This window comes from Dipodomys merriami, unplaced genomic scaffold, assembly GCF_024711535.1.
Source record: "Dipodomys merriami isolate MVZ:Mamm:240054 unplaced genomic scaffold, mDipMer1.0.p SCAF_19, whole genome shotgun sequence".
In the NCBI taxonomy this organism is placed as follows: domain Eukaryota; kingdom Metazoa; phylum Chordata; class Mammalia; order Rodentia; family Heteromyidae; genus Dipodomys; species Dipodomys merriami.
In genome coordinates this window covers 24,047,501-24,063,268 of record NW_027203270.1, presented here as the reverse complement: position 1 = coordinate 24,063,268, position 15,768 = coordinate 24,047,501, and the positions used below count along the sequence as shown (strand labels likewise).

The following is a 15,768-nucleotide window of genomic DNA, read 5'->3' as shown; positions in this document are numbered from 1 at the left end:
AATTATCTCACTACTTATACCAGACAAAATTGGTTTTCGGTGCTTGCAACTAAGAATTCATACTGATAGAGGCTGAAAGATAGGAGAGCCTTGTGCATCATAGTGAAACCACCAGCCCACTATGGAAAAATGGAAAATGAGATAGGGACATATTTTTGCATTAAAAAAGTGCCAGTCACAAATAAGTGAAATGTTGGCAGTAGCGTATAGAGACTGAGAAGTAGGACTTCTCAGAAGGCAAACAGATTAGTATGACAGCCAATTTAGGGATGGGGAAGAGGAAGGCTCAGGTTAAAAAGGAGCACAAGAATGTCTCAATAATACAGTGGAATAGCTTTCTTCTTTTGGTGGGTGTGGAATTTGAACTCAGAGCCTCACAGTTGCTAGCCAGACATCTACTGCTTAGCTCCACCTAATTTTTGTTTTCATTGGTCATGGGGCTTGAAATCAAGGCCTGGGCACTGTCCCTGAGTTCTTTTGTTCAAGATTTGTGCTCTACCACTTTGAGCTACAGCATCACTTCTGATTTATTATTGGAGATAAGTGTCTCATGGACTTTCCTGCCTGGGCTGGCTTTGAATCGCGATCCTCAGATCTCAGCCTCCTAAGTAGCTAGGATTACAGGAATGAGCCACCAGCTCCCAGCTATCTAGTTATTTTTGAAATAGGACCTTGCTTACTGATTGAACAACCCCCATTAGATTGTGAACATCCTTTTTTTTTTAAAATTTATTCCTGCTGTAGCTAGGATGACAGGCATGTACCACTCACTGTACCTTGCTTCTTCCTTTGAGTTAATCTCATTGGCTTTTCTGCCCAGGTTGAACTGGAACTTTGATATTCTCCCATCTCAGTCTTCCATATAGCTAGGATAACAGGCAGGTACCACTATTCCCAGCTCAGAGATTTGAAAGAGTCTTGTGAACTCTTGCCTGTGCTGGCCTTGAACCCTAGGCTTCCTGATCTCAACTCAAGAGTGGCTACAAGTGTGAGCCACTGGCACCTGGCATTGCCAGGTTTTGACACTTGTGGGATCACAGCTGTAGTGGGCAGGGTGTGTGGGCTTTTTATTTTTTATTTATTTTCATTTATTTTATTTTTGTTTTGTCGGTCATGGGGCCTGAACTCTGGGCCTGGGCGCTGTCCCTCAGCTCTTCAGCTCAAGGCTAGCACTCTACCACTTAAGCCACAGCGCCACTTCTGGCTTTTTTTGCTTATGTGGTGCTGAGGAACTGAACTCAGGGCCTCATGCATGCCAGGCAAGCACTCTACCACTAGCCACCTTCCCTAGTGTGGGCTTTTACAGAAGAACTTGTAGCATTTGTTTATTCCTCGTGTTGTCTAAACCTTGATGCTGTCAGGGTCAGCCTCATGTCTGCATCACCTCACCCCACTCTTTCTTCCAGGATGGTGATGTCAGTGTATGTTTTCGGTATCCCCTGCCCTTGTCTCTACCTCTTTCCCCACCTCTCTCCCTCATTAAGACCTCTTTGTGTAACCTCCAATAAAAGGCCCATTTTATGTTCTGAGCTTTATTGAAGCAATCTGAGGCTGAAAATTCAGCCATTCTGCAGTGTCTTGAGATTCTATGCAGCCAAAAATAAAAAGGAAAAAAAAGAGAAAAATCCAAAATCCTGGCCAGGGAATTTTCTTGTGTCTTTTCCACGGTGTGTAGCCTTGTGTTCAGTGAGGAAGAGAAGAAATGGGGAGGAAGGGGAGGGGGGGGGAGAGAGAGAGAGAGAGAGAGAGAGAGAGAGAGAGAGAGAGAGAGAGAGAGAGAGAGAGAGAGAGAGAGAGAGAGAGAGATCATTTATATAGCACTTTCCATTTTTTTTTGACGAGGGAGGGAACCACTTAGTCATTACTAGTTATGTCAAATAATACAAAATGCCCAAATGACAGTACTTCAGAATAGTGACAATCACCTGTAACTTTGGCACAGCTTTAAAGCCACCAAGTCTCCTGCTAACTAACATTGGAACAAATCACTTCTGCTCAGTCTCCTATAAAGCCTCAACGCTGATGACAGAAGACAATATCATTTCTTGTGTGGGGAGAAGAAAAGCCAAAGAGCTCTAAGGTCTCTGAATGGATAACCAATCAATATCTATGAGATAAGCAAAACTCTCTCCCTATACTGGGCCCCTTGTTTATTTTCTCTCCCTCTCTCTCTCCCTCACCCTCTTTCCATCCTTGTCCCCCACCCCTCCCCCCGGTGTATACTGGGGCTTGAACTCAAGGTTCTCATGCTATCCCTTAGTTTTTCCCTCAAGGTTAATGTTCTACCATTTGAGCTACACCTCTACTTCTAGTAGGTTTTTACTGGTTATGTGGAAATAAGAGTCTCATGGACTTTCCTACCAGGGCCGACTTTGAACCATGATCCTCAGCTCTTAAGGTCCATGAGTAGCTGAGATTATAGGTATGATTCACTGGCTTCTGGCTTCCTTATTTGTCATCTATGGGGCTCTTAAGGATTTGGGTAGCAACTGTGAGGAAATGTTCCATAATAAAAAGTAGACATACCTAGTCTTCTTGTGAGACGATATATTTTGTTGTATTTTTGATATAGCGCCTTGAATTCTGGAAATAAAAAAAAAATCAGAAAGGTTCCTGTCAATAACCAAGCACTGATACAGCTGAAAATCTAAATTCTGAGTTTGGCTTAGAAACACTGCGGGTGGGGATGCTTGCAAAACACTGCAGGTGGAGCTGGGTTCTCTCGCCTGTAATCCTAGCTACTGAGGAGGCTGAGATCTGAGAATTGCATTTTGAAGCCAGCTCAGGCAGAGAAGTCTGTGAGACCTTTATCTCCAATAAACTTCTCAGAAAAAGTTGGAAGTGGCACTGTGGCTCAAGTGGTAGAGGGCTAGCTTGAACACAAAGAAGCTCAGAGAGCACACCCAGGCCCTGAGTTCAAGCTGCAGGACCAGCAAAAAACAGAACAACAAAGAAAAACAGCCTGGTGCCAGTGGGTCATGCCTGTAATCCTAGCTACTCAGGAGGCTGAGATCTGAGGATCACAGTTCAAAGCCAGCCTGGGCAAGAAAGGCCATGAAACTCTTATCTCCAATAAACCACCAGAAAACCGGAAGTGGCACTGTGGCTCAAGTGGTAGAGGGCTAGCCTTGAGCTGAAGAGCTGAAGGACAGTGCTCAAACCCAAAGTTCAAGCCCATGAATGACAAAACAAAAAAAAAAAACAAAAAAACACTACAGGCACCCTTCACCTTTTGCTTTTGTTTTGTTTCAAGGCAGGGTCTCTATATAGTCCAGCCTGGTCTCTTTATATAACCCAGGAACTTCTGATCCTTGAGCCTCAGCTTCCTGAGTACTGGGACAACAGATGGCTCCTTACCACCTCATCTCCCTTTGAAGGGTCATTCCTAAGTGAAGCCAGTCAACTACATATAGAATCATATGCCCTCCATCCTTATCCATTCATCCTTATTTATGAATGAGGTATGGAGGAAGATGCTACCTAATAGTTTCTGAAATCCTGACAGGATGGCTTTTCGGTAGAGATGTCTTTAAATGTTTGTCAACAGCTATAACTCTTTTCTTTCTTTCTTTTTTTTTTTTTTTTTTTTTGGTCAGTCATGGGGCTTGAACGCTGTCCCTGAGCTCTTCAGCTCAAGGCGAGCGCTCTACTGCTTGAGCCACAGCACCACTTCCGGTTTTCTAGTGGTCTCAAGGAGTCTCAAGGAGTTTTCTGCCCGGGCTGGCTTTGAACCATGATCCTCAGATCTCAGCCTCCTGAGTAGCTAGGATTACAGGCATAAGCCACCAGCGCCCGGCTATAACTCTTTTCTTGTAGCAATGGTTACATTTCCCATGATCTAGTCATTTAGGGTCCTTCTGAGATTCTCTAGGCTGAAACAGATAAACCCTGTGCATGTGTGAGATGGTAACAAGAGTGTCCACATGCCTGCCAGTCTAGCTCCGATGCCCTGCGGTCATAGTGGGGTTTGCGATCACCCAGCCTCTTCAGAATGCCCTGGTTTTCCACTGTGATTCTCACTAGCTCGCGGTTCCTTACTTCTCTATTTAGGCTGAAAAACACAAGAAGCCTGAGATGAATGAAGAGGAAAATACTTCTTTTTTTTTTCCCAGACAGGAGTGGGTAAGGGAAGGAAGGCATAGTAGGTATGAATGCTGGGCTGCACAAGGGTAGGGGATATAACCAGGATGCTGAATCCCATAGTTCTCATGGCCTGGAAGGCGTTGTTGCAGTGCCTTCTGGGAAACATGCAGAGTTGTTGGTTTCAGAAATGACCGTTTTCATCTCTACTGCCCACTTAAGAGCTCCACTTAATTGGTCTGGGATTGAACTTGGTTACTGGCATTTTGTAAAAGTTCCCCCAAGGATCGAGAGCATCTGGTTTCTACTATGAGGAGGGAAGGGATGTCTGTGGATAAATCACAAATGGCTGATGACAAGTTCTAGATCCTCTCACTCCCTGTGGCCTTCAGTTTTCTTTGAGATATCCTAGGATGTAGGAAAGGCATCAGCATGCCTTCACGCACCTCACTCACTCCCAGCAACCTTGAAAAAAGCCTTGACTACATATTAGTATTTTTTTGCCTTTTCTCTGTGTGTGAGTACTGGGTCATGAACTCAGGGCCTCATGCTTTTGCTCAGCTTTTTCACTTAAAGTTGGTGCTCTGTCACATGATCCATCCCTCCATTTCTGGCTTTTTGCTGGTTAACTGGACATAAGGGTCTCTTGGATTTATCCATCAAGGACAGCTTCAAACTGTGATCCTCAAGTCTCAGTCTCCTAAGTAGCTAGATTACAGGCGTGAGCCATCTGTGCTGGATTTTGCATTAGTATTTTTACTTAAATGTCTCCTAATTCATGTCTTGATTTCCTAATCCTTAAGATTAGGAAATAATATACATTATTTCACCTTTTTATTCCTTGTGGCAAACTTACAATAATGAGGAATATTTGTGGAGCCAGTTTCAGGGGGACTATATTGTCATCTCAGTGATGAGGCTATGGTCTGAATGTCTGTGTACACCCAAATGCCTATGTTGAAATTCTAACCCCAAAGACATTACAAGATGAGGCTCTGGGGGTGAGATTAGCACCCTTATTAAAGTCTAAGAGAGCTGGGCACCTGTGGCTCAATCCTAGCTATTCAGGAGACTGAGATCTAAGGATCAAGGTTCAAAATCAGCCTGGGAAGACAAATCTGAGACTCCAGCAAGAAGTTGAAAGTAGAGGTGGGACTCAAGTGGCAAAGCACCAGCCTTGAGTGAAAAAGCCAAGCAAGAACCTATGGTTCTGAGTTCAAGCCCCAGTACTAGAACACACATGTGCACGTGCGCGCACACACACACAGACACACACACACACACAGGTATGTGTGCACGTGTGCAAAGTCTGAAAGAGACTCTGCCCCCTCTACCCAAGAGAGCAGCTATATATGCAACTAGGGGTGGCTCCTCACCTACACCAATTGAATTGCCAACAGCTTCATCTTTAGATTTCCCAATTTCCAGCACTGTGAGAAATAAACCATTGTTGTTTATAAGTCACTCGGTTTATGGAATTGTAGCAGTGAACTTATGGAAATGTAACAGCAAAACCATACTGTCATTTCAAGAGCACACAGTGCATTCTTGTGACAAAATGGAACTAGACCCTGAAAAGTGTCTTAGATGAAATCAAAGGTAGAGAATGGCTTCCAGTGTTGAAGTCTTCCTTCTCTCTGGCCTGATATCTTTGGCCCTCTCCCACTAAGCCAGTGGTCCTCCTGCTTGAGAGTACACTGCACTTACAAACTAGAGGGAAAATCCAGTTTGGCTTCTGAAACAAACAAAACAAAACTGTCCTACAGAGAAAGAACACTACCTTCTGGATAAATATTCATTCCAGCAGTCCACCTGGGCAGGGCCTCGATGCGCATTGGCAATTTTCTGACATAGCTGCTTATTTTCATACTCGATTTTGTCAATTTTCTTTTGCTCACTCTGGTAAGAAAGTGATCACATGACTATATTGTTCCCACCCACAATGGCTGAGCATTAATCCCCCCAGCTCCAGGGATGATAGGAAAGGGGCATACTGGGGGTTCCGGGGATCATGGACCCACGTTTAGAAAGCCAAGTATGCTGAGTATGGGGACACAGTGTTAGGTAGGTATTTAGAAGGATCTGGGGCATTGGATCACTTTAGGACAAAGATAAAAATCAGTCAAATATATCAGCTGATGTTAAGAACAAATACCTGTAGTTTGCTCAGTTTTAAAATGTGAGGTGAATGGGCCATCGGTGGTTTGGTATCCACTGCCGGCTTCACTGGAACAGATGATGGAAGAGCAATGTTACACACAGGAATCCTAGAAGTCTCCCTAAACCATGCCCATCCTAGGAGCCCTACAGTGTGGAATTCTGACCCTGCAATGTCTAGCAATATCAACTTGGTTGAATTTCCCCAACTAACTTTTTTTTTTGAGCAGAAGTGAAAATAGGGTGAAGTCTAGAAAAAAAGTTTAATTTGTACAGTTGATTACTCTTTCAATAAAACAGCCTCTCTCTCATTCAATTGGTCACTGAAGTCCTATACTCTAAATCTCTTAGATGAAACCTAAAACTTTTTTTTTTTGTCAGTGTGGGGCTTGAACTCTGGGCTTGGGCACTGTCCCTGCACTCTTCAGCTCAAGGTGAGTGTTCTACCGCTTGAGCCACAGCAACACTTCTGGTTTATTGGAGATAAGATTCTCATGGACTTTCCTGCCCAGGCTGGCTTTGAACCATGAACCACCCTCAGATCTCAGCTCCTGAGTAGCTAGAATTATAGGTGTGGAGCCACTGGCGCCCAGCTACACCTAATTTTTTAAATACCAGTATATTAGGGGTATACTGTTCAGTATATTGAACTTAGGGCTTCATACTCTAGCTTGCTTTGAAGCCAGCCTGGGAAGAAAATTCCATGAGATTTAACCATGAGATTTAAGTGGTTCAAGCTAGCCTTGAGCAAAAAAAACCTAGGGACAGTATTCAGGACCTAAATTCAAGCCCCAATACACACTCTCTCTCTCTCTCTCTCTCTCTCTCTCTCTCTCTCTCTCTCTCTCTCTCTCTCTCTCTTCTGACTTTCCTGCCTGGGGTGACTTTGAACAGCAACCCTCAGATTTTTGCCTCCTAAGGAGCTAAGGTTTTAGGCATGAACTACTGGTGCCCAGCTCTAACTCTTGGATTTAAAGAGTTTAAAATGTATGTTTCTATAATATGGAATTCCCTGATGGATAAAAAAATTTTGATAGCCTTATTTATCAAGATCAGTAGAGGACATATCTTCCTGCAGCCAAACATTGTCCTGACTTATTGTCAGTATTTCTTTTTTTTTTTTTTTTTTTTTTTTTGGGTCCGGTTGTGGGGCCTGAACTCTGGGCCTGGGCGCTGTCCCTCAGGCTCTTCAGCTCAAGGCTAGTGCTCTACCACTTGAGCCACAGTGCCACTTCCGGCTTTTATCTTTTTTTTGCTTATGTGGTGCTGGGGAATCGAACCCAGGGCCTCATGCATGCAAGGCAAGCACTCTACCACTGAGCCACCTCCCCAGCCCTATTGTCAGTATTTCTATGGTGACCCCTCTGGTACCTCTAATGATAGGGTCTAGCCCCAACTGCACACCTACCTATTTGTACTCTATTCTTGTGAGATGCATAGTTGCCGAAATCCAGTTTTTTCTTGAAGGTTGTGGTTTGCCTATGATTAGAAACAATAACAGGATAGGCTAGATAATCCAGGGAATTGTTCATCTTCTCTACCTACTTTCACTTCAGAAATGAGGTATGTAGGCTCCTCTGTGAGGTACTAAGCCATTTCTATGACAGGTTGTCATAGCTACTCAGTTATGACATCAAGGACAAGTCTTAGAATAGCAGCTGTAGAGCACTCCTGGGTGTCTCTTGGCATCTGCTTTTTAAATTTATTTTTTAAGTATTCTTGAAACGGACATAAAATTTGTGTATATTTATGAGATGCAGAGTTAGTAATTCAATATAGGTATACAATGCTTAAGATCAAATCAGGATAATCAGGGTTTTTGTTTTTTGTGCCAGTACTGGGGCTTGAACCCAGGACCTGGGTTGTTTTTTCTCAAAGCTGGTGCTCTACGACTTGAGCCACACCTTCACTTCTGACATTTTGCTGGTTAGTTGGAGAGAATAGTCTCACTGACTTTCCTGATCAGGCTGGCTTTGGACCATGATCCTCAGATCGTAGCCTCCTGACTAGCTAGGATTTCAGGCATGAGCCACCAGCACTTAGCTCGATATTCAGCATTTCAGTCTTTTCTACTATTTCTTACTCTATGTGCTGGGCTCCTTTGTCCAAGAGTCAACCTGGATGCATGTCAAGATAAGGGATGAGGGACTCAGGAGCTCTCACCTGCCTGAAATGCAGGTACTGGTGACACTGGAAGAAAAGGATAGGTGCTGGGATGGGTGGGATGGACCAAGTGTGGTGGGAAGAGGGAGAATTCTGAGCCTCCATGACAGACCTGGGTCTATAAGCCAAGTAGTCTCTAGTGCCATGGTTTCCTCAAACCACTGGCTTTTCCAGAAAGTGTAAGAGGATCTGAATGGTAATCTGAACCAATTCCTTCATTTTGCAGATAGAGACACAAATCCAGAGCAGCAGCAAATTAGCTTGAGAACTAAATTAGTGACAGAGCTGGATTCAGAATGTGGGCTGTTGAATTCTAGGACTATATTTGCCCCTTTAGAGAAGGAAATCTGCCTTTCATGGCAGTGGGGGAGAGATCGGCTTTCTTCTGGGGGCAGAGATTGTCATTGGTCCTCAGTGGGAGCTCTGGAAGGGCTGAGCTGCTGACCCATGGGGCTCAAAGCAGTCTGCACTAGGAAGGGCTATTAAGGAGAATGAATTTTCTCCACACAAGCACAGGGTGATAGGACTAACACAAATCACTATTGGTGCTGATGCCTTTATCTTCCTCCCTCCTCTTTCCTTTCCTTTTTTCCTTCCCTTCCCCTTTTCCTTCTCCCTCCTTCCCTTTTTCCTTCCTTCTTTTGTTCCTTCCTTCCTCCCTTCCTCCTTCCTTCAAGAGGATCTTACTATGTAGCCCAAACTTGGCCTCAAACTAGACCCGCCTCAGCCTTCTGGGTGCTGGGATTACAGGCTAGGCATGTTCTTGAAGGTCACATTTAAGCTTTTTTTCCCCCCCTGGTGCTGGGGGCTGAACTCTGGGCCTGGGTGCTGTCCCTCAGCTCTTCTGTTTAAGACTAGCACCCTCCTACCACTTGAGCCAGAGAGCTACTTTCTGGCTTTTTTCTGCTATGTGGTGCTGAGGAATCGAACCCAGGGCCTCACGCATGGGAGGCAAGCACTCTATCACTGAGCCAACTTCCCAGCCCACATTTAAGCTTTTGAAACAAGACTAGGAGTTAGATGCTGTGTATTCCTTATTGGAAAGAGAATATATGTAATGAGATATCAAGGGTCTGAAACCCAAGTCTAAATACAATTTTGTACAGTACTTTCAGTATGTCTGCGTTTCGACTATGACCTGTTACAGAAGGTAAGTCGCAAAGTGTTGCACTTGTGGCATGTCCACACTCAAAAGTTATAGATCTTGAAAACATTTTGGATTTCCAGACCAGGAATTCTCAGCTTGTATTATTATCATTATTATTTCCTTTTTATAGTTAGCAGTCAAGGTAGGAGAGGTTAAGTAATTCCTGGGGGTCAGAACTTCAAGTGTGGGCTTGCAGAGAAAGGCAAACTAATTTTTTTTTTCTTGTGTCTGTTACTGGGGCTTGATCTCAGGGCCTGGGCACTGTCCCTTAGTTTTTTTCTGCTCAAAGCTGGTGCTTTACCACTTCAGCCAGAGCTCCACTTTCGGCCTTTTGTTAATTGGAGATAAGAATCTCATGGACTTTCCTGACTGGCTTTGAATTTCAATCTTCAGATCTCGGCTTCCCTAAGTAGGGAAGATTACAGACGTGAGCCACTGGGGCCTGGCTAAGCTCACACTTTCAAGCTCCATGCTGACTTGCCTCTCGTTGAAAATAGCTGTGCCTCAGAGTTGGGGATTCAAAGACTTGGACTTACCTTGGGGCCGGTAAACTGGGCATGGACTCAGCAGATCTGGGGTGGTGAAAAGTCTGCATCTCTGACCTGGACCGGGGTTGGGATTGGGATGTCCCGCAGCAGGGACAGATCTCAGGGCTGAATCCTAGTATCCCTGACATCCTGAAAAAGCACCTTGGCACTCTGCATTTGGTTGCGGTGAAGGAAGCTTCTGTGATCCCCAGCTTATGAACTGCTTTAGCATCAGGGTGGGAAAGGACGGGCAGCTTTTCCACGACAGACCTGCTGCAGGATCCTGAAGGGGCGAGGGAGTGGGGTGGTAGGCGTCCGCGCCACGAGGAGGTGGCACCGCCCCCAACCATGGCTCCGCCCCACCCCATGGCTCCGCCCCACCCCATGGCTCCGCCCCGTACTCACCACGCCCACCACAGCCCCGCCCTATCGCCCCGCCCCATTGCTCCAGCCCCACCCTCGCCCGGCCCCCATTGCCCCGCCCCATTGCCCTGCTCCACCCTCGTCCCGCTCCCACCGTCCCGCCCCCCTCCCCATTGCTCCGCCCCGCCAGCGCTCCGCCCCCATTGCTCCGCCCCGCCCGCTCCCCTCAGCTTCCCGCGCCCACACGGCGGGCCCGCCCCTGGGGCGGGGCGGAGCGGCTCCCGACTCGCTAGCCCCGCCCAGCTGACCCGGCGGCTCTCGCCTCGCCTTGCTCGCTCTTGGCCGGGCGTGCCGGGCCCCCGCCGCCGCCTCCGCCATGTCGGGCCCTTTCGACCTCTCGGTGCAAGATCTCAACGACTTGCTCTCGGATGGCACTGGGTGTTACAGCCTCCCAAGCCAGCCCTGCAACGAAGTCACCCCGAGGATCTACGTGGGCAATGCGTGAGTCTCCCAAGCGGACCGGCGTCCCGCCCACCGGGGGCTGGGGTTGGGGGTATCTCGGGGCGTGAGTCTGGAGGAATCTGGGTGCGACTGGCCCTCCAAGAGCAAAGAACGGGGACTGGGGATGGCGCTGGAGTCGACGCCCACTCCCGCGCGTGGAGCCCCGAGGCTGGATCCGAGCTGGGCCCCGCTATCCTTCCTGGTTGCGGAGCACAGGGAGACCGAGGGGTACCCCGTCTGGTTTCAGCCACCGCCCGCTTAGGGCTCGGCTTTGGGCGGGGTCAAGGCTACCATGTTCACTTAGAACAGGTGGCCCTCAATCGCCGGCCCGCGCATCATGTGACAGCCGCCTGGCTCCGCAGTGAGGTCACCGCGGAATGTCTGCCTTCGCTGCCATGGCAACGGGCTGACGTCACAATCCGGGCGGGGAACTTTCCCTTGGCCCTGTGGTCTTCAGCCTCAGACTAGAAGCTGGGCCTGGGGTCTCCTATAGCCCTTTCTCCTATCTCCAGATAGGGTTGAGACTTAAATGGGAGAAATCAAAATGACAAACTTCATGAAGGGCCCTGAGCCGTCACCTGGGAAAGGCTGGCTATCAGGAAGTGCACTTTTTGTCACTTAGGAATTCTGAACACCTTAGTTTTTTTTCTCGGCTTTCTGTAATTCAAATTACAATAGTGAGATTTTCCCAGCAGCAGGAGGAACTGGCATTAAACATTCTGAGAAGTGCTCAAATAGCAGCCAAAAGAATGTCTAGCTTAGGGTGTCCTGAGAGCAAGGGTGGGCTCTAAGGACCTGCTTATCAAAGCCAGGAGCTCCTTGGGCTGAGCCCAGGGACTACAAGTCAAACACTGGTATCTCCTCCTCTCATTCTGCACAGGGTATGAACCCAGAGCAGGTGATTGTGAGACAGGGTTTATGTTCTGTTCATGTGTGTATCTCTTGTCTTACACTTAGGACTTGCTGCTTAAGCCGGCCAATGACTGCCTATGAAATGGGGTGATGTGCAGTTAAAGGTGGTTTATAAGGCAGGGCTCAGCTAGGTCTCATCCATCACTCACCATACTGAGCACCTATTATGTGTCAGATACTAGTGTTCATCCATGACAATGGTACTAATAATGAGGATGTAAATTTGTTGAATCTGAGAAGGCAAGAAAGGGTGTGTGTGTGTGTGTGTGTGTGTGTGTGTGTGTGTGTGTGTGTGTGTGTGTGTGTGTGTGTGTGGAGACCCTTCTGTGTTTTACCAGCAACTGCTTATTGCAATCCTATGTAGTGTCCTGAGCATGGATGGCCACAAAGTCTTACGGTGTCATTGAGAGATCCACTAAACTGCAAAATCCTAGGCAACTTTCCACCCACAACCTACCCAAGCGGTATGTGGGCTTGCTGGCCTCAAACCTGCTTGCCAAGGCAGTTTGGTGAATTCAGCTATTATTGCTTCCCAAGTAGAAACCAAGGTTATACGTGTGTGGTGGTAGCTCAAGTGGCAAGTGTGATGGCCATCATGGAAGCCACATCCCATGCCCTCTATGAAAATCTGACCTTGACTTAGCCAACTGAGTGCTGGGGCAAAGACTGAATAAAATCAAGGCTCCACCCACATCCCAGAGCAGAGGCGGAACTTGCATAAGCAGTGGTTTCTGGGTCTCCAGGCTTTGCAGTTGATGTGAGTGAGAGAGGCACAGGGAGGAGGAAGACAGAGCAGGGCTGGACATCAAGAGCAGGATCTTTGCCCAGCTCACCCCTGGATCACACGCGAGGACCACTTTGACTGCTGTTTGAATTGAGTTGTTGCTGTAAGATGAAAAGAGATCAGATACTTTATAACTACCATGGTTCTTTGGGGCCACTCATCCCAAAGTGCTTAGCCTCAGAATTGTGGGTGATGGAACATAGCAGGACAGATCCTTCAAGGGGCCTGGCATGTTATGACTTTATTCTCCCACACTCATCCACCACTTGTTTACTGAGCACCTACTTTGTTCCAGAATCCATAGTAGGTGCTGGAGAGAAAGATCAGAAGTAGATATGGTTCCTCTCTCAAGTTTCTCAGAGCCTGGGCTTCTGAACAAACAAGCATAGGCCAAGTTGGTTGGAATAGTAGTGCTTAATGCAGAGTCAGGTTCTGGGCACAGAGGGCTCCTCTGACACTAAAAACCACCCAGGCAGTGGCCCTGTGATCACTCCCATTTTGCCAGAAAGGTTAAGTGGTCTGCTCAAGATTTCCTGGCTGGTAATTTCAGGGCTAGATTCAGAAACCAGGCTCCAGAGCCCGATTAGTTTTGTTTGGGTTTGTCGGGCACAATCTTCATTATGTACCTCAGGCTGCTCTCTAACTCACTGACAAGTCTAAGTTGTCCTAGAACTGATGTTACTCCTGCCTCAGCCTCCCTGTACTAGGATTACAGGCATACACTGCCACATTTGGCTCTCTACAACCCCCATTTATATTGGCATATATTAGTTATTCAAATTAATTTCATTGTGTTATGGACATTTATGCATATAATGTGCCTTGATCGAATTTGTCCCTTCTATTACTTTTTTTCCTGTCCCTACCCCCCCCACTTTTAAAACTATTTTTTCAGGGTTTTATTACTCTATTTTCACATATGAATGTAAAGTATTTCAATCATGTTCACCCCCTCAAATTCTTGCCTCTTGCTTTCCCCACCCCCACACAGTCTCCCTTTGGCAGTCATGTGTAGATTCTGCATATAAAAGGATAAATGATATTTGTCTCTCTCCATCTGCTTTATTTAACATGGTGGTCTCCAGCTCCATCCAGTTTTCCTATAGGTGACATAATGTCATTCTTCTGTATGGCTGAGTGGTACCCCATTGTGTATATAGACCACATTTTCACTACTCATTCATCATTTGTTGAGCACCTGAGCTGATTCCATAGCTTGGCTGCTGTGACGGCTACTGCATGAACATGGATGCACAGGTGCAGCTATTGTACACTGACTTGTGTTCCTTTGGATGCATGTCCAGGAATAGTACAGCAGAATCACGTTTGTAAGGAATCTCCATAGTGGCTTTGCTAATTTACATTCCCATCAACAGTGTAAAGGGTTTGTTTTTCCTGCATCCTCACTGGCATCTTTTTGTTCCCATTCTGACTGGGGTGAAATGGAATAATCCCAATGTTGCTTTAATTTCCACTTCCTTTATGGTTAAAGATGTTGAGACTTTCCTTATGTATTTATTGGCTATTAGTACTTCTTTGAAAAAATATTTACTTATTTGTATTGGTACTAAGATGTTGTACAGATGTTACTGTTTCATAAGTCAGGTGATGGGTACATTTCTCTCTCTCTCTCTCTCTCTCTCTCTCTCTCTTTTTCCCCCCAGTCATAGGGCTTGAACTCAGGGTCTAGGTGCTGTCCCTGAGCTTTTTTGCTCAAGGCTAGTGCTTTACCACTTTGAACCACAGCTCTATTTCCAGGTTTTTTGAGTGGCTAATTGGAAATAAGAGTCTTATGGGGACTTTTCTGCTCAAGCTAGCTTCAAATCACAGTCTCAGATCTCAGCCTCCTGAGTAGCTAGGATTACACGGTATGAGCTCCTGGCTTTAATATTCTTTCTAATGGATGGGTAAAATTCAACTGTGTGTAAGTATCACATTTTTTTTTTTTTACCCACTCATCTATTGTAGTGAAACAATGAACATGGATGTGCAACTATCTGTATGGTATTCTTGCTTGTGATATTCTGGGTAGGAGCCCAGGAGTGGTAAGGCTGGTTTGTAGGAAATTCAATGTCCCAGACCACTGTCCCAAGTGATTATACTAAATGTACAGTCCCACCAATAGTGTGATAGGTTCCTTTTCCCCACATCCCAGCCAGCATTTGTTGTGCAAATTCATGCTGTTGGCCTGTTGAATTGGTACTTTTTCTGTGAACATTTCTTTTTTTTTTTTTTGGGTCCGGTTGTGGGGCCTGAACTCTGGGCCTGGGCACTGTCCCTCAGCTCTTCAGCTCAAGGCTAGCGCTCTACCACCTGAGCCACAGCGCCACTTCCGGCTTTTTCTTTTGCTTATGTGGTGCTGAGGAATCGAACCCAGGGCCTCAGGCATGCAAGGCAAGCACTCTACCACTGAGCCATCTTCCCAGCCCCTCTGTGAACATTTCTTACTTCATTTGCCTACTCATTAATTGGATTATTTGTTCTTTTAGTGTTTAATTTCTTGAGTTCTTTATATATTCTAGATATGAATCCCTGTTCAATGAATACCAGGCAAAGATTTTCTTCCATTCAGTAAGTTGTCTCTTTTCCCTGATAATCATTTCCTTTGATATGCAGAAAGCTCTTTGTTGTTGTTGTTGGTCAAGGGGCTTGAACTCAGGGCCTGGGCACTGTCTCTGAGCTCTTTTGCTCAAGGCTAGTACTCTACCACCTTGAGCCATTTTTTAGCTCTACTTGTAGTTTTCTGGTGGTTAAATGGAGATAAGAGTCTCAGGGGGCTAGGTGCTGATTGCTCACGCCTGTAATCCTAGCTACACTGGAGACTGAGATCTGAGGATTGCCAGCCCGGGCAGGAAAGTTCGTGAGACTCTTATCTCCAATAAACCACGCAGGAAACCGGAAGTGGCGCTGTGGCTCAGGTAGTAGAGCACTAGCCTTGAGCTGAAGAGTTGAGGGACAGCGCCCAAGCCCAGAGTTCAAGCCCCATGAACAACAAAAAAAAAAAAAAAAAAAAAAAGAAAGAAAAAAGAAAAAAAGAGTCTCAGGAGGTCTTTCCTGCCCAGGCTGGCTTTGAACCATCATCCCAGATCTCAGCCTCCAGAGTTGCAAGGATTACAGGCGAGAGCCACCAGCGC

The 15,768-nt window shown here is 46.3% G+C and overlaps 2 protein-coding genes across 3 annotated transcripts in view; one reads left to right on the top strand and one right to left on the bottom strand.

Annotated features, from left to right (window-relative positions):
- Window positions 1–1,522: 1,522 nt before the first annotated feature.
- On the bottom strand, window positions 1,523–10,815 carry Cfap97d1 (CFAP97 domain containing 1). Of its 2 annotated transcripts, XM_070027804.1 has the most exons (8): window positions 10,746–10,815; window positions 10,237–10,357; window positions 7,646–7,716; window positions 6,236–6,306; window positions 5,861–5,979; window positions 3,928–4,051; window positions 2,527–2,583; window positions 1,523–1,676 (listed from the first exon to the last, which is right to left on the bottom strand). In XM_070027804.1, the coding sequence occupies exons 1-7, from the start codon at window positions 10,813–10,815 to the stop codon at window positions 2,527–2,529; spliced, it is 633 nt and encodes a 210-aa protein (XP_069883905.1). In that variant the 3' UTR covers window positions 1,523–1,676. The 2 variants fall into 2 exon arrangements, with proteins under 2 accessions (XP_069883905.1, XP_069883906.1); XM_070027805.1 differs by lacking the exons at window positions 10,237–10,357; window positions 10,746–10,815 and having other exon boundaries at window positions 7,646–7,807.
- The window catches only part of Dusp3 (dual specificity phosphatase 3), a 13,568-nt gene continuing 8,613 nt past the window's right edge, over window positions 10,814–15,768 (top strand). The window contains exon 1 of the mRNA XM_070027806.1: window positions 10,814–10,938. Within this exon, the coding sequence (XP_069883907.1) occupies window positions 10,814–10,938 (125 nt within the window). The remainder of the gene's footprint in view (window positions 10,939–15,768) is intronic.